The sequence below is a fragment of the Tamandua tetradactyla genome, chromosome 8 (genome assembly GCF_023851605.1).
Source record: "Tamandua tetradactyla isolate mTamTet1 chromosome 8, mTamTet1.pri, whole genome shotgun sequence".
NCBI lineage: Eukaryota > Metazoa > Chordata > Mammalia > Pilosa > Myrmecophagidae > Tamandua > Tamandua tetradactyla.
Window position 1 is genome coordinate 29,927,706 of NC_135334.1, and position 25,583 is coordinate 29,953,288.

Below are 25,583 nucleotides of genomic sequence, written 5' to 3' on the forward strand. Positions count from 1 at the left end.
CAGCAAACCCTAGCAGACCTGCAGATGTATAAGCCATATAAATGGTTATTGTTTTAGACAACTTTGTTATGCAGTATTGTTGCAGCAACAGCTCACCATTACACCTGGTAATGCAGGCAGTTGTTACTTTGGGGAAGCTGGTTGCCAAGATAAACTAAGTGAAATTTATTTTGGTCCTGAATCTAATCCTTAGTTTGGCAAGCTCAAACACAGTGTAACTAAGAATAAATATATTTATGTATTGAGAAATATAATCATCAAGAAACTGATGTTTGCATTGGCCTGATCAGCACATATTCTCCCTTTGGATGGGCATTACTAACTTATAATTTTTATATTGTCCTTTTCTAGGCCTATCTTCCTTGTCAAAATTTTTTTCCCCAGGTAGTGTTCTGGTAGAAACTGCTAGTTGTCTCAGTATTCATTTCTATACGCCTTTCAGTGATAGAGTCACTGAGTTTTAACAAGACAAATGGCCACTCATCTAAAGACTATTTCCCACCCTATCTGGCAACTTGGTGTGGCCCTACGATTAAGTTCTGACCAATGGGATGCTAGAGGAAGTAATATATTCAACTTTCAGCCATGACCTTTAAAGGAAGGGGTATGCAGTCCACTTTCCACTTCCCCCATCTGTTGGCTCAAATTTGGACACTACAGGGGGTCACAGGCAGTCATTCTCAACCACAAGATGGAAGCAGTCTATTGAAATTGACATAGCAAGCAGAAGCTTGGCTTTCTGATGACTGTATAGCTTCCAGAGCATTCCTGGGCTACTTATCTGACCAATTCTGTATGGGTGTGTAAGAAATAAGCCTCTTTCTCATTTAACTTCTATTACTTTGACCCTATTTGTTACAGCAGCTGAGTTAATATCTTAAAAATACAAATAATTGATTTCTCCTTTTCAGATTACCAGAATCCACATTCTAGATGCTGTTTTTTTTTGTTTAAATTATCTCCTTTAGTTTTTATTTCTTAGTATTGCATGTCTCCACACTCATTCAGTAGATATCATCTGAAAATCATTTAAGCACCCAGGTATCATTTAGGAGTTCAAGGCCTGTGAGCATCTGAGCAGCAACCTGAAACATATTTTTCTGAAATGTGTGACATTTGTTCCTTTCTTATTAGACCCAAAATTCTGGAAAAATCAGAAAAGTTCTGCTTCTCTGAGATACTAAACCTCCTTTTATAGATTCACCTACCCGTATCAGTTAGAAGAACTTCAGTGAAACTGATCTTTATCCTCCAGCTTCACTCCATCTATGGCTGCACTGGCTGAATCACTAGTAAAGTGGCCCAATAAATACGGGTTCATATAATATGACTCCAGTGTGCAATGTGCATGAAATTGGCAATTAGCATCGTCGATTATTCTGGATTTAGCTTTGCTAATATTTGAATGCAAAGGGAGTCTTATTTAATTATGCAATAAAAATATCAGCACCTTCAATTAAACTATTGGGAAACTCTCAAACACTGACTTGCTACGTAGATTAAATTATTTTCTTTAATCAATTCTGAGTTTCATCTAAATTATTTTTTAACTGACATTTCAGGAATTTCCAAATTTCAGGTAATCTCTTGGTTTTCAGATGGAAACACACCAATTGTGTGAGAATTTTACTAGCTCAACTCTAAGGTGAACTTCATTTTCCTTATTCCCAGTTTCTGAGGGGGTACTTTACTGTTATCCCTATATGTTGACAAGTGGCCCTTGACTAGGTCTGACATCATAAAGAATCAATATTTCAAAGGAAGAAACACTTGGTAACAAATGTAAGAAGTTGGTTTATATTTATGTTGGCAAGTGAAAACTTCCAGACTTCATTTTTATGCAAAAAAAGGTCTTAATTGTAGGCTGAATCTGAATCTGAAGAATGGCACCATTCCTTTCTCTTCCTCTGGTCACTGGATATGAGTGTGGCCCTTGACCAAACTGAGTCTTCAGGTTGAGTCTTTTCAAAGCTCAGTCTTCGTGGCTAAAGGAGAGCCATTAGGAGAAAAGCAGTTCTGCAATATGCCTTTTCTATTTATAGGAAGCCTAAATGAGGCATAATTTAAAACTGATTAGGAGATAAATGAAGGAAATGAACATTCCTCTACATTATAGTCTGATGGAAAACCCAGACTCCATCAGAGAGGAGTGGCCTTGTGGTGGAAAAATATTTCCCTTCCTTTTTATTTAAACTGTAATGTCCTGCAAAGTAATGCTTGCTCTTAGGAAGTATGTATATGCATGCATGTGTGTGCATGCACGCAAGAGAGAGAGAGAGAGAGAGAGAGAGAGAGAGAAACAGGGGTGGGGGGGCGGGGAGAGATGGATTCAAATATTACTTATTGGGTAATTATGAATGTAACTGGCCTTGAGGGTTCATACTTATTCTTGGCTATGTTATGGAACTTGAAGTACCAAAGCCCACTTTTTGGGACTTCCCTTGTTTGCTTCCACATTATCCTGCTGTTTGGGATTTGGTTTAACTGTACTGCTGAAGACAGTGACGGATTCAAATAACTCAGACTTGGGAAAATGTAGTACTTCACAGAAAAAAAAAACTGGGCAAGTAGGAATTCCTAAAATGCTGTAAATGGGCCAGGTATAGGGGTATAAAGAAGATAGCAGAGTAATGTTAGAAACCAAGGTATACTGCAAGGAGATTTCTTCTGAGGGTTTATCTTCTTGGATCTTTTTTTCCCTGATTTAGAGAAAAGATATTGACCTTTTCTCTAATACACAGATGGAAGATTTTCCTTCCTTTCCTTGTAAGTCCCATTACTTAGCCCCCAAACTTCAGAAAAGTCTGAGGCAGTACTATCTTAAGTGATACAGTGGGAAAAGAAAAGCCGAGAGGAATAAAGGAAAGGAATAAAGAGCAGCATCTTATAGGTGTTCTGTCCAGGACTTCGGGTGGAGGCCTATAGTAAAGTGACTGGTGGTCCCAAGTAGAGCTGCAAGCACCAGGGAAGAGTATGCACCCTGAGTAGAACTGTCACTTGGACAATTTGGAAGGGAAATGCACATAACCTTCTCTTTTCAAATGTATTCCAAAGAGAGTGACTCTTGAATGGGAGGGAGGTTGGCACTGGAATTACTTATGTGAGTACACAACATAAGCATACCAAGATATTAGAAACAGAACCAGAAACAATTCATTTCTGAAAGTGACTTCAGACATGTTCCAGAAACCGAATAAGCCAAGTTTTGGAAAAGAGGTTTTTTAAAAGCAGGAAAATACGAAAGTTTTCAGGATTGCTCTTTCACCCCTTTTCCTGACTAATTGTCTTTTTCTGGTGGTCTGTAAGTTGGGGGACATAACTCCCCCCGTGTCTTGTTCATCTGATATTCACAATACAGGTCAAATCTAGAAATTCAAATACAAACATGATAAATAGGAGTTTGGGAATGTATAAGAGGAAGGAGACGTCACTGTTTATCACTGTGTCAAACACAGTAATAGCCAATAAGTAAAAGAGACACAAGTATTCTATAACCAGTAAAATTCCTAGAAGTCTGTATATTTAATCTTTATTTCTTTATCCATTTAAAATGATCCCAATGATCCCTATACAAGCAAAGGTGTTTCAAAAATGAAGATAAATAAGTAAGCTGTCCTGTACCATGTGTCAATCAGATTATTCCAAGGCTTTGACTTCTTCTTGATCCTGTTTATCTGACTCTGATATCACTTTCCTGTTGGTAGTAACATGGATCAGTTCAAGCACACAGAACTCTGTCATTACGAATACAGCATAGCATGAAAACAACTTTTGTAAACGTCCCACTAAAAAAAATTCACTGTCTTGGAATTCTGAATATGCATTATGTTTTACAACAAAGTATAAACTTACATATAGGAGAAGTGTTCATCCCACTGTGAAATGTGATTTGAAGGACGTGGGTGAAGACCTACTACCTACACATATTTTTCTCACCCAAGAATCAAACTTTTAAAAATTTCATCTTGGATTGTTTGGATTGTTCCACATTTCTTTGGATTGTTCCCTCCAGTCAGTCTGGGTTTTTTTGGTATACTGTATGGTGGGGGTTACATTTCATTATTTTTCCATGTGGGTATCCCGTTATTGCAGCACCATTTGTTGAATTTTTGTTTGCTTGTTTGTTTTGCTTGCTTGTTTTTTGGGGAGTGCATGGACCGGGAATCGAACCCAGGTCTCCTGCATGGCAGGCGAGAATTATACCACCGAATTACCCTTGCACCTCCAGTCAGTCTGCTTTTGAAATACAAATATTCCTGGCTTGTGTAAGAAACTTATTGTTACTAAAACACACTGCCTAACTCTTTCTGGCAGAAGGGTACTAAGATTTTTTCTGAGGAGATCTGTTGAAGGATAGATGCTAAGGGTGTTTCTATTTATGTAAGGAGATATGGGGAAGAGAGGAAAGGATGGGGGCAGGGAAGAGGGCAAAATTAAAGTATTTTACAATCATGTCTAAAATATTTACCAACTTAAAAAATGTTTATAAATTTTATAATGTATAGTAGAAAAATATCACTTAGCTAATACTGAACTACATGATTTTTTTACCTAAACTTTTTTGTTACAAATATTTTCTGACTTCCTATATCCAGAAACTATGTCGTGCATTTTGGGTTATCCAGTTTCTCATGCAGCTTAAAATATAGTTAAGAGACCAGACGTGAATATGTGAAAAGTTAAGTAATGATTTAAGAGACAGTAAAGGTTGAATAATATAAAATTTTGGTTCAAAGTGGTGCATGATTAATTGCCAAAAGAATGGTATGGACAACACAAGTATAAGAAGTTCAAGGGAAGGAGATACCATGGTGAAATGGAGTGAAATTCAAATGCTTCAGAATGGAAAAGGGGGAAAGAGCATGTCAATAAACAAAAGGAGTAAAATAGGTAAGCATTTAAAATATGAAGGGAATTATATGTTTGAGCTGTTAAATAATTTTTTATTCACAGGGTGGATCAATATGGGGAATAGCAGGCATGTTTTGAGTCATTCCTGAAAAAATACACCCAGAGATATAGGGCACTCAGACATATTTGTTCATGCTACTCAAGTAGCATCTGCATCCCATATTTGCATCAGATCTGTGAAACTTTTAATTGGTCTAGTTTTGCTCCACCCTTAGAAGCTATGTCAAATCATCTGGCTTAAAAAGCAAAAAATTAAGTAGCTGAACATTGTGTAGCCAATATATAGCTAGGTGATTAAATGATATTTTCATTTTTTCTAAAGATTTTTTTAGTGTATATATGTTCTTTCTTCTTTAAGGGTATTACCTTGATGATATTAAAGAGAGTCAGCCTCAGTACAAATGATATCAGAATCACAATTCTATTACTTTCTGACTGTTCTTCCCTAAATCTAGTGTGCAAATAAATATTTGCCAAATTACTATGGTTAGGCAGATTGATTTCCAGTCATAACCCAAAAATGGAAAGATTGCTTATTAGGGTTTTTAAAAAAATGGTTGTCTGGTGATAGCTAGTTTCCTTCAAAATCTTCTAGACCTTGTGCCTGGTATTCTTCTAATGTTATCCCAAGGATTAGCTAGTAAATCATCACCAAGAGACTGTAAAGCTGTTGCTACATGATCTTAGTTTTAGAAAGCTTAGATAAGTTGTTGATGGTTTCACAGCTGGTGATTTACCAGACGTCTTGGACCTCTAACAGTGGTGGGTGTAGGTGTGGGTAGGAGAGAGTGGAGATGGGAGGGCATGATGGCAGGTTAACCCAAGAGCCTGGAATGAGAAGAAATGGGAAGAGAATGTATATAGAATTCATTGGTGGTCTGTTCTCCTGTTTACACCAACTTATGCTTGTATATTCCACAGGCTTTAATGTCTATAAGGAGAAAAAAGTTTACCAAGGCAAGAAATCCCTACTACAGTGGGATGGGTTTTTAAAAGATTTGGGGTAGTGAGCAAAGTGAGTCAGAAAAAAAAAAGCAACTAGAAAGTAGCTAGAGAGGTGAGAATATTTTTGACAGAAGTGAACTTACTTTGCTTTGTGTACTTTGGCCTGTGGTTTAAAAGGAAGAGAAATCAGTTCTTTCTAAAAAATAAAGAAAAGAAAACCAAATCAAAAAGGAATAATGTCACTTCTTACATTGCCTGAAACATACTCACTTGAGAAAAACGGAGGTAAAAATCATCACATAGTTTGTACAGATTGGCCTCTTAAATTTAGAAACTGTGGAATCAGAAAAATTCCAGATTAGAGAATCTAGAGTTCATCAGGAGAGTGTGCTGTAAATCCACAGCACCTACGTAGGCTAATGTTAATACCCCACAGCTTGATAATGTGTAAGCAATAAGCTCCACTGACCATAGTACCTTATTCCCCACACCAGCAGAACTGCAAACACTGGAGATATCTTTGGTTTATCAAGGATTGCCAAATTATGGGAACTCTATATGCTTCACCTCTAGTTTATGGAAAGATCTGGTCCATGGGCACCTAGATAAATCTAGGTCAATCTTTAAACCTGTGAAAAGCTGCCACACTGCATAACTCCAGACAGACGTATCTGAATGCCTCACTATCACTCACCGTGATCCTTTCTTCTCTTTGTTTTCTTAAGAGTTGGAGAATCTCATCTCTTCTTTTAGCCTGTTTCAATGAAAGAAAAAAGGTAGATGCGTTGTGACTCAATCATAAAGACTTGTGCCTGTGGAAGGGTAGAATTCCTTCTACTTTCTTCTCATATTACTTAAACAGAATTTTTAAATGCTATTTTTTTCATGAAAAATTTATAGTTTTTCATCTCTATACAAAAATACGTAACATAGAGGATGGTGTTTTACAAAATAATTTGGGTTTGATCCTACATGGAGTTTTTTCCCCCATCTAAGAATAGCTAAAGTTTTATAGCCTTTACAACATGAACTATTCCAATAAGTTTATATACATTGTGCCCTTTATTTCTTAGAAAAACTCAGAAGTTTGACACTCCTATTACTCCATTTTAATGATAAGGAAACTGACACTTAGTAAGCTTAAACAACTTACCCAAGCTACTAAGGGGCAGAAATAGATTTGGCCCTAGCTCTTTCTGGCACCAAAGCCCAGCCTACTAACCACTACACTAAACTGACATTAAATGGTAGCAAGATACAAGGCCAGCAAGCTCAAATAGCTGCCACCATCTAGGTCTACAGTTACGAGGGCTTTGCTTAGTAGCTTGCGATTGGGAACAAAGTCTTTTTCTCTCATCTCTCCTTTCTCTGACTTAGTGAGAAACACTTATTCTCAGGCAAGTTTTCCTAAATGTAAAAAACGAATATGGCACAGGCATGAGGATTTATCAAGACAATTGCCATCATAATAATAATAAAAAGATAGACACTATATGAAAATGGTCAATTATAGGCACAACAGTTTTAAATAGACTCCAATTATGTTGCTTTGGAGATAGCCAGGCAAATTCATATCTGGAGTTTGTGAGAACAAAAGAAAAACAAGAGAATGTGACAAATAAAACTTGTAGCTTCAGGTGGCCAAATAAAATGAAAGAAGATCTTTATATCAGGGCTGGAAGAGAATTGCTGAGAATTGACACAAATTTGTCATAGCCAGGTCAAAATTCCATGTCTTCCATCCATCCATCCATTAGAATTTCTTGAGCACCTACCATATGCTAAGGGCTGAAGGAGACATAATCCCTGCCTGCAAGGTGACTGCAGACTTGTGGAGAAAAAAGACAAGTAAATAGTTTCAAATGTGGCACAACGGAGTTAATACAGGGTGCAATTAGAGAAAGGGGAACTCAATTCAGCCTGGGGAAGGGGATGACAGTGCTCAGAGATGCCCAGAAGAGGTGAAGTCCAAGCTTAGACAAGAAATGTAATTGCTAGATAACAGTGGGGACAGAAAAGGGAAGAAAGCTTTGAGGTGGAAGAAACAGCGGGTGGAGAGCCTAGAGGCAGGTGCGCTGCCAAGTAATTCCTCTGGATGATCCCAGATCTTAGTCCTGATGGCCAGCTGCAAGGGGTAGCTGGGGACCAAGGGCATGCCCTGCCACCTCACCCCCGCCCCCACCCCACCCCCACCAGAGGAGGAGCCTGTGCGGGGGTGCTGTCCTTTTCAGCTGGACCACAGCAACTGGTGCCTTTGTTATGCAAGATTCTGTTCAAGTCTTAAGAATCTTGCCTTCTAAGAGCCTCCAGGGTTTTACTTTCATTTATTTGGGATGGGATTTCTACTTTTTACTTGAATTTTAGGTATCATGTATCAAGTTACTGAAAGAAAAAAAATTCAGGGTACTTCAACATCTAAGTTGAAAAATATTTGTCATATTGCTATAGATTGAATGAAATGTTGTTTGTAGGCAAGACCTGCAAAGTTTCCAATGTAGGTATTTGGTGGTAGTTGCTTTTCTAACTTTTCCATTACACATATACTCAGTTGGAAATAATTGCTTCTGTCCTGGATCTTTATTATGCTATTGATCTTACTTTTCTTGCTTTATGTCTTAGTTGCTATCATGTCTTTTTCTGTCAGAGTCTTATTCACCTTTTTATCCTTCCTTAGAGCTTAGTAGTGCCTTATATATGATACTCAATGAATTTTTGTTGAATTGAATTGATTGAGTCTTGATGTAGGAATGAAATCACTGCATAGTCTAATATAAAATTATTAGCCTAAGCAAAAAGAAAAAAATTTTTAGAAAGTGAAATCAAACAGTGGGATAAGCTTAGTTCTTTAACATCCCCTATAAACAAAACTAGATGATTATTTCCTCTTTAACAATTGCATATCCATAAGCAAGCTGTAATTTAATGCTTAAAATATAAAAACAGACAAATATTTAATTATCACTTTCTAAAATAATAGTAGCATAAAAATACATACATTCATTATTTCCTTTCATTTCAGATCCTTTTAATATTATAATGGCTTTAAGTATCAAACCAGTTTTATAATATAATATAATGCCCCAGAAATAAAACTTTTTAGTATAATTTGATTTCAGTTCCCAGGACATGCTTCCTGGGAATGAATAACATGTTTTAAAACTACTGTAAACAACTGTGTCATCTGAACAAAAATACTGCTGACTCTTCTAAGAACAGGATAACTAAATGCAATTCAGTGGTAAGAGAAAATCCTTACAATTTACCTTGTTAGTAGGGGAAAATAATTTACTTGTTAATTTTGTAATAACAAAAGAATTCTCATTTCTAATCATTGTGTTTCGGTTGGGTTCATAATTGGAATTTTATATTTATAAGGCATTTAATTTGTTAATTTTTAAAATACTATAAGGGCTATTATTTTACAGTATTTTATTTATATCATATAATTTATATTAATTTACATTCATATATTATTCCTAAAAATTATGGAATAAAAACTGATCCCAGGAAATTAGGGGGTGGTGATATATATATATATTTAATGTCCCAGAGATGGTTAATGATTTTTAGTGATACTTCAAGAGTTAAATTTCTTAGTTCTCTCTTCTTAGCTTTTAAAACCCCAAAACTTGGTGGGGGTGGGTGGGTGGGGTGGTAATATAGAATAGTAGAAACAAATAAACCTGCATTTGAATCCTAATACTTCTGTGTGATTAACGGCAAGTAATATTTTAACGCTCCCTCCTAGTTCTACCTGTCCTTCCTCCAATTATAACCCCTAATTTAAAGTTCAGAAGTTGTGATCTTGGGTAAATCAATGAACCACGTCTTTGAGTCTTGAATTTCTCATCTACAAGGAAGGTTGTTGTGAAAATTAGAGATAATACAAATATTGCTTGTCATAATGCCTGGCATTTGGAGAATATTTAATAAATAGCAACAATGCTAATACTATTATAATTATGAAATGAATTTTTAATTGTAATGTTTTCAAAATGTGGAAAAAAATGAGAAAAAGAAAGATGGATTTGTAAAGGAATGGAGGACTTCTGATGCATCAACCTTTGACCTATGGGTTAGTTGGAGAATGCAGCTGGCAGGGAGAGGAAAAATAAGGAGGGCTATTTGAGATATTATTTGCCACTAAATATGCAGTACAAATTCCTCTGTCCATAGATTCTCTAGAATATTATAAATGTTCTCAGTTGCTCTCCTATTATAAAAATAAATCTCTTAATAAACACTAGACTTTAAAATAAAAGCAAGCCCTTTCTTCTCAAATTTAGTTCTCATATGAAAATTGCATTTCTTTCTTGGATTATGATTGAAATTTTTTGAGTGAAACATTCATTACAAATAATATGAAGTAGTATCTATTTCTCTCATATTGTCTATCTACATTACTAAAAGGAATTTTCTCTTGAGTACGAATCTATGAAAACTGAATTACTGAATTTAATCTTAAGAATGTCTTAGAAGTATATTGAATTCATTAAAAAATCACCTCTTTACTTAGTTATCTGGCAACTACCCCACTCTTTAGAGACCTTTCAGCATCCTCATCTATAAAATGGATATAATCATAATGCTTATAAGATAGAGTTGTTCCTAGAATTAAATTAGAATATGAGTAAAACACTTACAGTGTACATGGTATATAGTAATTCTCAAAAGTATTATTATACAGAGCGAGGGGAAGGCAGATAGTGAAAGAAAAAACATCAGGAGAAAAAACTATGAAGTACTGGAGGAAATACATTAATTCAAATAGGAATTTCAAAAAATCCTTAATTCTTTCCATTGAATATGAATATATATCACAGTACAAACATCAGAAAATGTGGAAAAGCACATAAAGGAAAATAATGTTTCCATAAAATCCACGGTTGAATCTAACATCTTAATATAAGTTTTTTAGGTTAAAACATAAAAATTTCAGAAGAAACTGAAAGGAGCTCCAAAATAAGTAATTTACAGATTTTTAAATAATATATCAAAGGGAAAAAGCTGGCTAGAGAAGCATAATACAAATGATTAATGATCATAATAAAAAAGTATGCTCAGAGTTGAAAAGAAGATAAACAGAGACAGGGAGGAAGGTAAGAGTTTAGCATGTCTAAAGGTGGTGATAAGTCTGGCTTGCCTGCAGCAAGACATGTGTTTTGGGGAACAGGAATATAAAGGGTACAAAAGTTTAATGGAACATATTGAGGACCTTGACATAAATGTAGAGTCATTTAAACTTGATTTAGTAGAAAATAGGAACTATTGAAAACTTAATGGCAGGGGAGTGATATGATAAAGCATGGTACTTAGGAGGATATACATGGTGAATTAGAAAGGAAATGAGTAGAGGCAAAGAGACTCTACATATGGCAGTCAACCATGTAAAGTATCTGCTTAAAAATGTAGGGTGATGCAACGGTGGCTCAGTGGCAGAATTCTTGCCTGCCATGCCAGAGACCCAGGTTCGATTCCCAGAGCCTGCCCATGCCAAAAACAAAAACCCCCACAAAACCCAAAAAACTAATGTAAACTTAGCTTGCCTTAGTCAAAACAAACTGTTCTGATTATAAGAAATAACAGCCCCAATATATTCTATCAACACATGTATAGAACTATGCTAAATTCAGAGTAACGCAGTTCAAGAAGCTTATTGTCTAAAGAGAAAGAAAATATGTTTCCTCTGAGAATTTGTAATCACGCGCCCTCACATGGATTTCGGGCTTAAACTTACATTTCTTGTATTGTTTAGGAAACGTCAAGAAAAGAAACTAAAGTGATTCCAGATTTGTTGCAGTCTGGGTCTCCTGGCAAATGCAAAGGCAAATGCTCTCTTGCACAGTTAGGGTGGCCAAACTGTCCTGGTTTGCCTGAGACTGAGGGATTTTCTTGGATGTGGGGTTTTAGTGCTAAAATTGGAATGGTCTCAAGACCAGGATGATTGGGTACCTACCTTCTGGGATTATTTTATGTAATTCTTTGTATAAAAGAATGGTAAACAAAGATACTATGGATAAACATGTGGATAAATCCAGACAAGTATACATTCTATAAAACAATAAGTGGAATGTCAAATGTGGGGTATAACTAAAAGAAGACAGTACTAAAATAGTGTACATCAAAAATAGGAAGATGGGAATTCTATTGTTCAGGTGCAAGGTAAAAATACTGATTTAAATTTACACTTTAAGCATGCATGTTAAAATTTTATAGGTAATTACAAAAATAATAAAAATTGCTGATGTAATCATGAAAATAATAAGGGAAAAAGTGGAACTGCACATACTACAAAAGAAAGCAGGAAGGAGAAAAGAAGCAACATGGACGTAGCAGAATAACAAGAAAGTAAAAACCAAGATGGCAGAAATAATTCCAAATACATCAGTAGTCACAACAACTATAAATGGACTGAATATATCTGAAGGAATAATACAAAACAAATGAACAGACAAAACATAGCTATATGCATTTACAAGAGACCTACCTAAAATAAAGAAATGTTGAAGGTATCATAATGAAAATGATACAGTAGACAAATATCAAAAATAAAAAAATGAGGTAAACATTTTAATATTAGTAAAAATAGAATTTAAGGCTAAAAGCATTTTAGGAATAAGAAGACCAATACTTAATGATAAAAAGTTCAATTCACTAGGAAGATACAACAATTTTAAATATGTATGCATCTAATAACATAGCTTCAAAATATAAATAAAATCTAACAATGACAGAATTATAAGGAGGAAGAAAAAAAATTCACTATCACAGTGGGATATTTTTTAACATAACTCTCTCAGTAATATCTATTAACAATAAAGTTATAGAAGATGTGAAAAATACAAATAACAAGAACCTGACATATTTAGAACTCTACACCTAACAATTATCAAAAACATATTCTTAAGCATTCCTGTAGCATTACAAAAAGCGAACATAATCTAGACCATAAGCAAGTCTCAAGTTTTAAGTGTTCAGTATATCATACAGACTACGTTCCTGAGCCCAATCTAATTAAATTAGAAAAAAATAACGGATAACCTAAGAAGACCCCACATATTTGGACATTAAAAGGCATACTCTTGGGCAGGCCATGGTGGCTCAGTGGCAGAGCTCTTGCCTGCTATGCTGGAGACCCGGGTTCGATTCCCGGTGCCTGCCCATGTTTTAAAAAAAAACAAAAAGCATACTCCTAAATATTACAAGGGACAAATTAGAAATCAAAATCAAATTAAAAAATTTTAAAATACTTAAAATGGAATAATTAATAAAGATTTATAATATAATATATACCATATATAAACGACATAATATTTATAAACTATGTATAGTGATTAAATGATATATTTATGGCTTGTAAGATGAAGCTAAAGTAGTACTCTAAGGGATATTTATAGCTTTAAGTGCTTATATTAGACAGGAGAAAAAATTGAAATTTAAGATACAAAATGAGAAAGGAATTAGAAAGAAAAATGGAATTAACCCAAAGTTGTAGGATGAAGTATTAAAAATCAATCATAACATAGAAAACAAAAATACAATAGAGGATAATATAACAAAGATTTGTTCTTTGAAAAGAATACTGAAATATATAATCCTTTGGAATAGTTACTCAAGAAAAAATATAGAAATGAGTAGAAATGAAAACGAGTAATGACCAGAGATATGGAAGAGATGAAAAAGTTGATTAAAGAACACTGAGGGGTGCATGGGCAGTTCAGTGGTACAATTTTTGCCTGCCATGTGGAAGACCACAGTTTGACTCTTGGCCCATGCACCCCAGCCCTCACCTCATCCCCCCAAAAAAACCATGTTGTGAACAAAATTCCCTATGATCTACATATCACATATCTGCCTTGGTGTGTGTGTATTTATAGATATTGGAAGTATATATATAGGGAGACACATAAAAAAGAACACTATGAATCCTTGGCACCAATAAATTTGAAAATGTAGATGAAATGGGCAATTTTCTTCAAAAAACTAACTTACCAAACTGATTCAAGAAATAAAAAACTGGCCCATTTCTCCCCCAAAACAAACACAAAATAAACAAACAAACCAAACCTATAACGGTTACCCAGAGTAGGGCCATATTTATCATCTCAAGTACATTTAGTTACCATTTAGCTCATCAAAAGGGTTTACCTTGGATAACCTTAGGTCTATCGCTGTACTGCTTACCACTTCTAATAGTGCTTTGGCTTCAGTAATTTAGCCTTTTTCTAGGTTTTCAAGAACTGTTGCCTTCTGCAAAGTATGTATTATATACAGTTATTCCTTCCGCATCACAACTCTCTCCACTGTGGTTTTGATATTTTGTGAGTTGGCATAAGAAATTAAATTGGAATTTGGGGGGAATTTTGTGGCATGCAGACAACAGAAAAAGTAAGGAAAGGCAGTGTCTGCTGCTCAAGAGGCAGCTGGGGAGTTTCCTGAAACTGAAGAAACTGATTGAAGAGAAAGGCTACAAACCGGAACAGAAATTCAATGCTGATGAAACTGCCCTATATTGGAAAAAAATACCTTACAGGACATACATAAGCCAAGAAGTGAAATGAGCCCCAGGTTTTAAAGCTGCAAAGGATGGGGTAATCCTGCTCTTTTGGGTCAATGTTGTAGGGTTCATAATAAAGACATTCCTGAAATATAAAGCTGCTAACCCTTGATCTGTGAAAGGAAAGGACAGGTACCAGCTGTTTCATTTTTTAAAAAAAATTTTATACTTCTTTTGTATTTTTAAATTTTCTTTCTCATATAGTATTTTTACTCAACATTGGCCTACCTATAACCAAATACTCAGCCCAAATTTTGCAGTAAGGTACAGTAAACACCCCATAAAAGAGAAAAAAATTCAGACTTCTTTGGTATGAAGGGAAGGCCAAAATTCTACATGGATTTTCTAGATTGGGGGGTTGCCACACCCATAACCCCCACAATGTGGAAAGGATAGTTGCTGTTGAAAATATTCCTTATCCAGCTGATTTTTAATATTCTGGCTGAAAACTGTGATGGTTAAGCTCAACTTGGCTAGGTTATGGCATCCAGTTGTTTGGTCAAGCAAGCACGGGTCTGATTGCTCCTGCGAGGGCATTTGTGGATTTAAATCATTGGTCAGTTGATTGCATCTATCTATGGCTGATTATTCAACAGTCCAATAAAGAAGATAGCCTTTAGCAATGAGAGAAATATCATTCAACCACTTGAAGGCCTTAAAGGGAGAACTTATGATTTCAGCAGTCATTAGGAGAAATCTCTATTTCTATATCAGCCCCCAGTACCTCCTGGGAAGTTTATTGAAACCTTCTTTGGAGTTCCCAACTTGCAGCTTACTCTACAGAATTCTGACTTGTCAATCTCCATGGTCACGTGTGCAAATTACTATAATTAATCTGTCAATATTCTCTCTGTTTATCTATCTATCTATCTATCTATCTATCTATCTATCTATCTATCTATCTATCTATCCATCCATCCATGCATCCATCCATTTCCTGTCAGTTCTTTTTCTCTGGAGAACCCTGATTTGTACAAGAATCACTGAGCATACCTTCAAAATCATCATGGTGCTCACCTTTTAATCTACATTTATTTGTAAATAGAGGCATTAAGCATCTACTGAGGATAAATTTCATTACCCTTTCTTTACCTAAAAGATTAATTGCTCCACAGCTGAAATTTCAACATTATTTTTTTCTTTTGTACTTGATAAAGAGATGATCAAGGGGAAATAGCACAAAATCTCTTTAACAGTTTGGGCAAGCCGATCTAATTGCTTCTTTTAAATAGGATGCGGATACTTATATGCTCATGCCTTTAGTAAAACCACTCATCATTTTTTGAGATTTACCACTTTAGTCACAGTATCTTTATTAATACTAAAGTCTGTTTTGAACTGGCTAAAATTTTATTTTTCAACCATGAGTTATAAAAAAAAAGGGGGGGAAGCAGAAAAGATTTAAAAGAAAAGATGAACTCTTTACAGATAGAAGGAACTCAATAAAAAATTAACAACTCTTTAAGGGTACCTTAACTAACTAGTAACTGGAAGAACCAGGATTCAAACTCATTTCAGTTTTGTTTAAATCCAAATCTTTTACTTCTTTTGCTGTACTAGTTCAAACATATACTAGCAATCTTGAACACTCACACACACACACACACATACACAGAGACAGAATGTTTTTATTTTCTTTATTCAAAAGTGAAGAATTAATTTGAATTGACCATGGTAAGGAAGACAAATACAGTTTTTGTTCCTTTAGAAAAATTTACTTTTAGTAGAGAATGTGTGCCATGGAGACCCAAGTAGGGGGTCCTAATCTACCTTTGGGATGGCTTTGAGCAAAGTTAATGATTTACTTATTTTAATGTATCATGTAGCACTTTACAAAAAAGTACTGTGAAAGGAGAAAGGATAGTTGAATTTTAGTGACACTTAACAACTGATGAGCTTTCTAAGATCATAGTTAATGTAAACTAAATATTTATGATAGGCTCTTTGATTACAAGTAACTGTAAGACGGGAATTATATTCAAATTTAGAATACTGCTTAAGCAGTTTCTGCCCCTCTTTAAGACCAATGAATAAAGGTCCTATGGTTTAAGAGAGGTTGAGGACATTATGATTTTTTTTTTCTTCAGGTTCTAGAATTTTATTTTTAATTCTATGCAAAGATTGGGAGTTAACTGTTCAATAGGAAAACAAGAGAATTTTAGTTTTTATCCTGCACAAAATCTAAAACTTCAGTAGGTTTCATTTCTCTTCTATGTTACAAATGTAATCTTAGAGGAAGCTTAAAGTAAAACTCTATTTTGGTGAAAATCTCACATTTGGACCTGATTCCAAAAAAGCAGTATGCCTTGTTGACTTTGATTACAGAATGCTTCAACTATGGATCTACTCTATGAATTTATTACCCGTCCCTATGCCTATCAGTTGAAATTTGTTATGTAGATTCTATAGCTGCCATATAGTAAATTTATATCTGCTATAATATTAAAAAACAAAATTGTTGTACCTCCAAATGATCTACTATGCATTTTAAAAGATAGGCTGAATATTCAGTGAAAAGGCTTTCTCTAGCACTAATCTGATTTTAGAAGGTGGACGTAATGGCAGTAATCTATGCGAGTGGATAGAAGATGTTACAGGGTTATTAATCAGACAGAGGAGGAATGCTGACTTGCAGGAAAAAGATGCATATCTCAGCACCTTTCCACACCCCCTGGAAATTGCTTGATCCTGGCTCATTTCCCAGGTCTGACAAATATAATTTTCTTTTAAAAAATAACAGTTAGATAAAATGAGCAAAACATATCAGTCACCACATAAGAGGGACTCAGTTCGATTTTTCTTAAATGTAGATTTCAATAAAATACAGATTTATCCATTGTTGGTAAGAAATTGTCTGTATTTTTCTTAGTTCTGTTACATATGTTTTAATGAAAAGCCAATAATAATTACCTGAAGAGTTTAGCTCTTGTTTTAAAAACACTCACTAAAAAATCCATGCAGGGTAAAAGCATAAGTGATTTTTTGAAACTACTTTAATATTATTTTAAAAGGTACTTTTTTAAAAAAAGTGATAAGTGAGATTTGAATTTTAATGTTGAGAAAAATATAAGCATAAGATGAATATTTTTTTTTTAATTCAACAGAGTATACATACATTAAGGATACCTTTGTCTATATGTTGAATTATATGCTATTGACAACTTGGTCTGCAATAACTGCCAAAGTTTGTGCTTAACAAGCAAATGACTAGTATGTCTTTAAGGTTTTCGTCATATTTGGCTTTATAGATGAGATGAATGGTGAATGGACTGACCTCCCCCTTCAAGTATATTTTTCTTGTCTTGCCCATTAGGACTTAAGAAGGAGGGGGTGAGGGACTTCCCACATAGATGATTTTCAAACTTCATTTCTAGGCTGTATATCCACATTCCTATTTCACAGCTCCACCTGCTTAGCTCAAATACACCTCAATCTTGAAAGCAAGAAGCAGAACAGAAGTTTAATACGCTACCATTCATGTAAGGAGGAAAATAATATTTATATGTGTTGCTTGTATATCATGGGCTATCTCTGAAAAGATACAAAACAAAGTGATAACGTTGGCTGGCCCTAGAGCAAGTAACTTGGTGTCTCAGGAACACAGGCTGGAAGGAGACTTTTCATTATGTACCTATAGTGGGTTCTGTGGGGTGCCACCAGATTCTTGTTGAAGTCCGTGGCACTCATTTCCCCAGGGATGGGACGTGTGAAGTTCCCAGTTGGGTCCCTCTCTGGGAACTGCCCTCAGCCTGCCTCATGACTAGTCACCTACATCTCCTTTTAAGGTTACATAATTTTCAGTTGCTTTGGGCAAGTGTTCTGTGAAGTTCAGCTTGGCCCACTGGATTAGTTTTCTAGGACTGCAGTAACAAATCACCACAAACTGGGTGGGTTAAAAAAACAGAAATGTATTCTCTCACAGTTCTGGAGGCTTGAAGTCTGGAATCGAGGTGCAGCAAGGTCAGGCTCCCTCTGAAAGGACTAGGGATGACGGCTTCCTTGCCCCTTTCTACCTTCTTGTGGTTGCCAGCAATCCTTGGCATTCCTTAACTTGTGGCAGTCAATAATTGCCTCCGTCATCACATGGCATTCTTCCCTATGTCCCCTCTGTGTCCTCAAGTCTCTATCTCTTCTTACATGGACACCACCCGATGGGTTTAGGGCCCACCCTGTTCTAGTATGACCTACCTCATCTTAATTATATCTGCAAACACTCATTTCCAAATAAGGTGGTATTCAGAGGCAGAGTAGGAATAGGGGTGAGAACTTCAATGTATCTTTTCGGGGGATGCAATTTAACCCAACATACTCCATGACGCTACTTTTCAGCACAAGATTCTGGAATTAAACCCAACAATGTCCAATCCAATCTTACATATAGACTAATGTATATATCTATACCTACATCTATATTATACTTGTATCTACTGGTGGCATTTATGGCCATAAACCCCCAGAGAATGCAAAGGTAATTTATAAAATAATCACAGCTAAGAACGAAAGAACTACCTTTTTATTTTTGTTTTAGGTTATTCAGTGCTCTGAAATCTACACTTTATAAGAAACATTTACAAATTTGTAAATACTAATTTTTCATTAGAGGTTTTTTCTAATTACTGAATTACTGTTAGAATGAAAGTTTAACTTTTTCCTTATTTAATTAAGTTTATATCAACAATAGGATCAACTATTTATAAATTGATTTTTTAAAAACTTTTATTGGCATGGGCAGGCTCCAGGAATTGAACCAGGGTCTCCAGCTCGGCAGGCAAGAATTCTTGCCACTGAGCCACTGTTGCACTGCCCTGTAAATTGATTTTTGAACAATATATTTTGACGTGGTCAAAAAAAATAAAAATAACCGAGGTAGGTCAATTTATTTGTCTCATATACAGATGGTTCTAAAGTAGATTTCTGGGAAGTAGGGAATGACAGAAATGTTTAGCAATGTGATGGCAGCTTGGAGGAGGGGTATATGTTTTCAGGACCATGCTTTCTTTTTTATAGCTAAGTCTCTCTCAGGTACTAGAATTCTACTATATGGAATATTGTCTTGTCCACTGTGTCTGATTTCTAGTTTTTTTTAAATTTATTTATTAATTAAAAAAATAAACAAAATAAAACAACATGATTTCTAGTTTTGATTCCTTGTCTACTGTTCCAGATACCCTGGGACAGCGTTCTTTTCTTATTTTCTACTGACCCTGTATCCTAATCTCTATGGCAAGGTTTCTCTTACATGCTATTAAATCTTGGCATCAATGGCCTTGGATTTCCACCTATCACTTTTTTCTGAGATCACCTTCAGAAAGCATTTGATGCTCTTCTCATCTACTGTGACTTCCTCTGTGACATACCGACTGTATTTTCACTCTCATCTATTGCTTGTAGACAACTGACTAATTAGCATCCATGAGTCTGTGAAGCCTTTGGGTCTTGGTTAGTTCTATTCTGGCCTGTTCTCCTATTAAATGAATACTTCATATGACATCTAGCTCAAGGAACTGATAATCATACAGTATCCTCGTCTAGAAAAGTTAGATCATCCATTTATCCATTCATCAGTACTTAGGATATAATCTACTATTTGTCAGGCACTATAACTATAAAGTAAAAAGCCATGGTCATTTTCCTTAAGGAACTTCTCCTTGTAGGAGAAACACACGAACTATACCTATACCACAGTACCATATGGCAAGGTCAATGACAGGGAAATGCACAGTTCCTAGAGAGGCACAAAGGAAGGGGCATTTAAATCAGATTGCAGAATATGTGAGGATGAGGAAAGGCTCGAATGTTACCACTGAGTTGTTTTGAAGCACAAGTAGGTATTAGTTAAGTGACAAGTGGGAGAGCGGCTCTTCTAGGCAGAAGAAATAATAGGCTCATGTGACAGAGGGGAAACCCTTGGAGAGTTCTTGCAACTATGAGTGGCTCAAAACAGCTATAGTGTGAATTGCCTTGAAGGGGGAATGGTGGTAGGTAAGGCTGGGGAGGTAAGGCAGGAGGCAGATTGTGAAGGACTTTGTATATTAAACTATGATCCAACCAATTTTAGAAGTGTTACCACTACTATGGTTTGAGAAGTGTAAAATCTTAACATTTATTCCCCCTATTATTTATTTTTATTTCATATGTTCTACTCATCTGTTGACAAGGTGGATAAAAGGAGCATCAGATACAAGGTTTTCATAATCACACAGTCACATTGTGAAAGCTGTACCATTATACAATCATCTTCAAGAAACATGGCTACTGGAACACAGCTCTATATTTTCAGGCAGTTCCTTCCAGCCTCTCCATTACATCTTGGATAACAAGGTGATATCTACTTAATGTGTAAGAATAACCTCCAGGATAACCTCTCAACTCTGTCTGCAATCTCTCAGCCATTGACACTTTATCTCATTTCACTCTTCCCCCTTTTGGTCGAGAAAGTTTTCTCAATCCCTTGATGCTGGGTCTCAGCTCATTCTAGAGTTTTTCTCAATCCCTTGATGCTGAGTCTCAGCTCATTCTAGGATGTCTGTCCCACGTTGCCAGGAAGGTCTACACCCCTGGGAGTCATGTCCCACGTAGACAGGGGGAGGGTGGTGAGTTTGCTTGTTGTGTTGGCTGGAGAGAGAGGCCACATCTGAGCAACAAAAGAGGTTCTCTTGGGGGTGACTCTTTAGGCCTAATTTTAAGTAGGCTTGACCTATCCTTTGTGGGGTTAAGTTTCATATGAACAACCCCAAGACTGGGGGCTCAGCCTATAGGTTTGGTTGTCCACACTGCTTGTGAGAATATCAAGAATTCAACTTAGGGAGGTTGAATTTTCCCCCGTTCTCATCATTCCCCGAAGGGGATGAAGTGTAAAATCTTAAGAGTTCAAAAGACAAATGACTGTATCATCTCAGATTCTGAAGGTATTCTTGACTACAATTCATGTGAGTAAAATACTCTACAGAGAAAATGATAAAGTGATGAGGTAAATATAAATACATAAATCATTCACCTTTATGATCTGGCTCCAATATAATTTGCCTAAGGACTTTCTCATCTTGCTTTTGGCAGAGGCAGAGGGCAAAGGTAGATTCTCTGAGCTACCTCCTCCACAAAATAATTCAGTTATTCAATAAATCCTATTCGATTTGTCCTGTTGCTTATAAAGAATATACTAATTTGAATAATAAGGCTTCATGTAATCCAATGGATAGTTCTGCATTTATTTTTAAAAATATATCATCTTCTTTTGCCTCATTCTGTGTTCCAGAGTTTCATTTAATTATATTTTATAACCAAATAATCAACATTGGTCTTTGCCTGATAGTACCTTAACATTTAAAATATTTTTATTGTATTGTTAAGGTTAATATAAACAAAAGCTAAGAAGTATTAGACCTTTGGAAAAAAGGGGGAAGAGATACATTTTTCTAACTCTGAGTCTGGATCTATATGGGGCAAATGAACTCACTGTAACTAAGAAAATTTAGGTTTTTCTAGGAAACTAATCCTGGTCATTTTTGACACCAAAATGGATTTCATCTGAGCATCTTGGTAATGACATCGAGGAAATGCCCTTTATCTTCCCCTTGGCTCTATGAAGCTACGTTACAATGATTTTGAGTATTCCTCTCACTACTTTCCCACTACTGGATATATTGGTTTGGAGCTATGTGCCCCAGGAAAACAAGTTCTTAAACCCAAGCCATTCTTGTGGATACGAACCCATTAAACAGGACCTTTTGATGAGGTTTCTTCAGTTAAAGTGTGGCCCATTTCAATCAGGATATCTTAAGCCTATTACTGGGGTCCTTCATAAGCAGAATGGTAGAACAAAATTCAGACAGATAGAGAGAAAGCCATGGGAAGCAAGAAGCTGAAGGTGAACACAATCGAGGAGAGAAGGGAGAGCTGCCACGTGCATTGCCATGTGACAGAGGAGTCCAGAACTAAGGACCACTGGAAACTAACCCCAGAATGCCAGTCTTCAGGAAGAGAGCATCACCTTGATTAGGCCTTGATTTGAACTTTTTCCTAACCTCAAAACCGTGAGCTAATAAATTCCCATTGTTTAAGCCAACTTATTGCATTGATATTTGCTTGAGGTCCCAAGGAAACTAAAACACTGGATCAGGAAAGTTTTTCACTTTAATGAGTCTACTCAGGATCAAAAAACAACACCTTTGTGAAGCTGCTTCTTCTAACATTCAAGTTCTCATCATGGTATAATGTGCTTCTAGTTTAAGGAAGTGCCATAAAGTAAACCCACTCTTGAGGGAGACTTATACTACGGTCAATATTGGTTGCAGAGGATGTGTGATTGCACATATTAATACCTCATACCCAATAAAGAACATCTCTGAGATGTTGCTCTGCTGATTACACATTTTTCTTATAGAACTCTCTGGTTTATATTCTTTGTTGTTAAAATTCTGATTCCTGATGGACACTTACAAAGATTACATCTATTATATTCCCTAAGGTACTACTCTGGTTTCTTCTTCCTTCTTCCAGCAAATGCATTATGTATAATTCTTTCAATAAAGAGACAATCAGCTAAAAAGCTCTCTTAAAGGTGGCAAAACTAAAAAGCAAATTAGTTTTATGATTCCAAAGAATTAGCTGACTATTCATTTGTTATAATGTTTTTAGGCTATTTCAGAACTCTCAAAGGAAGAATAATGGTCCAGTCTAGTGCTATAAGATTTCCTTTATGGTTAGAGTAAGCCATTTAGTCTTGACAGACTCATTTGTTTTTGATTTTCTGCCATGGATATCCATCACTGAATAGCAGCTGTGATTAATAGCATTTTGTCCACTAACCAAAAGCATTTATAATGTATACCTGGAAAATATTCCAAATGGAGAATAATGCTAAAATTTTTTTAAACATTCAACAACCAAAAATCAATAACAGCTGTTGAGAGAGGATTATAAAGGTGTTTTTATGAGATACAGAAAATACATTTTCCAATTTTCATTAATTTTAAGGAGAAAGTAGAATAATAAAACTGTAAAAGAGAATTGGTAGGAGATTTTTTTTTCCATTCTAAAATGGCAATTATACCTGGTGTATACTTATTAATGTATGTGTTCAAAACACATAGAAGATTCTTTTAAATTAAACAAATCCTTGTAGACGTTTCATTAATTCAAAAGGTATCCTTCTCCCATTTATTTTCTGCCATCAAGCTAAAAATTCTAGAATGGTGACAGTAGCAGTAGTACTACAGACTTTGATAAGCCATAGAATCCAAAACCAGATTATATGCTTCAATAATCACAGTGAGTCTCATTTCCTCCCATCATATACAGACCCAAGAGAGAAAAGTAAAACTCAAAAGAAAGGTGAAGTGTTAAAATGGTCCTAAAGCAGACTTGCAAAAAGATTTTGGGAGAATTCTTGCAAAAATTGCCAGTCTCAAAAATTTTGCCAAATGGATATATGTGGAAAAGGCTAAACAAAATTGAAATATCACTGTATAGAGCATTCATTCCCATTAATTAATTCAACTAACAAATATTTTTTGAGTTTAAATAAATAGTAAGGCACTGGGTTAAACAAATAAGACATGACCTCTGCCCTCATAGAAAAAGGGAGTTAGCATTAGTTAAAGGCAAACTATGACCAGTGCTTACACATCTTTTATGTAAGATGCGCAAAAAATATATGAGGCATATTTTTATCATTACTTCTTTAATACAGGAGGATTCCTTCTTTAATACAGGAGCCTCTCAGGGGTTCAATGGGTTGCTGAAGGCCACACAAATAGCTTCTGAACCTACCTTGCTGTCTCCAAAATCCACTATGCTAAGGTGCCTGTAATCTAGCAGGAAAGACAGACACATAAACCATTACCTACAATGCAGATCAGAGACTTTAATAAATATTATCAGTGAGGTATATGTGCCTTGCTATGGGAACAGAGAGAAGGGAGCTATTTATTCTGCTGTTCTCTAGGTAATCCCTGGGAAGGAGCTGGCATTTGAGCTAGGCCTTGACGATGGACACCTGAAAGTACATTGTATTTTGAAGAAACAATTTATAGTCCTGTAGGCTGGCACAGTTTTTCTCACTCTTGTATTCATACCACAGTTTTGAATTTTAGAATATTTGGCAGCATATTCTGAAATATCCAAATTAGCAACTACTACATACAATAAATCTACTACCAGTTTATTACATGGGCTTTGGAGTTAGGCTACTGGGGTTTGAATCTAGGCTTTGCCACTGAACAGATATGGGAACTTTGGAAAATCATTTAAGCCTTGTTTGGCAAAATGGGGTTAATCATCAAGGGACTATTTTAATGAGTGTATGAGTTGCTTAGCTTAGTATATAACACATAGGAAGCACTTAATAAATTGACTATTATGTGACTACTATGTGACCCCTCAGAGTGGCCTTACCTGCAACCACATGCACACATACCCACCCTATTCTCTCCCTCCCACCCTAGGTCTCCAGGCAGGCTGCTTTTACACTATTTTATTTTATTTTAGAATAAACACTATTTTTAACCACTGGAAAAAGATTGACTATTATGAATACTATACTATATATATATATACATTCAGAATTGCAGGATTCTCTTAGTTGCCCTTCTGCACCAACGTACCCTTCTGCATTGTTTGAAGAGAACGTACAGGACTAACTAAGTCCTCTATACTCACAAGACAGAGATGTAGTAAAATTTTCTTTCTTTCCTGCTGGCTTGCTAATTTATTGGGCCTCTTATATTCTACGCTCAATAGATAAAACCTCTTATAATGCATTGCAGAATCCATTGCAGGACTTGAAGTGGCTCCATGTATAATTTGGCAGATATCCCAGAATAATGTGGATGTTAAGGTGTAGCAAAAATATTTTACCCATGTGTACTTCTGTAGCATATATGGAGAGGGATTCACAGTATTCTTTGGCCTAGTGGTTGAGAACCAACTGCACAAAGGCCATTTTGAGGGTCATGGTGTGGGGAGAGGGGAAGGAGGAGAGTGGTAGGAGAGGTAGCCAGGTAGATTATTGTTAGAATATAAGGAACTTGAATGTCATGGAAAAAAAATGAAAGCAGAAGAACAACATGATCAGATTTGGGTGTTAAGAAGATAACTAGTGGCATTATAGAAGTTTGCTTTGGCTATTCTTTGAACAACTCTATACATCCTCAAAACTCAGCTCCTTTGG

General features: G+C 35.7%; 1 protein-coding gene and 1 non-coding gene across 11 annotated transcripts in view; one reads left to right on the forward strand and one right to left on the reverse strand.

Moving 5' to 3' along the window:
• Positions 1 to 3,503: 3,503 nt before the first annotated feature.
• HOATZ (HOATZ cilia and flagella associated protein) overlaps positions 3,504 to 25,583 on the reverse strand; it is a 45,724-nt gene continuing 23,644 nt past the window's right edge. For all 10 annotated transcript variants that reach the window (XM_077113005.1, XM_077113007.1, XM_077113000.1 and 7 more), the window contains 3 exons: positions 6,551 to 6,610; positions 6,000 to 6,052; positions 3,504 to 3,694 (listed from right to left, as the gene is read on the reverse strand). In XM_077113005.1, coding sequence (XP_076969120.1) covers positions 3,637 to 3,694; positions 6,000 to 6,052; positions 6,551 to 6,610 — 171 coding nt within the window. In that variant the 3' untranslated portion in view covers positions 3,504 to 3,636. The remainder of the gene's footprint in view (positions 3,695 to 5,999; positions 6,053 to 6,550; positions 6,611 to 25,583) is intronic.
• On the forward strand, positions 12,943 to 13,017 carry TRNAS-GCU (transfer RNA serine (anticodon GCU)). The gene has a single exon. It is a non-coding gene; the product is annotated as a tRNA-Ser (tRNA).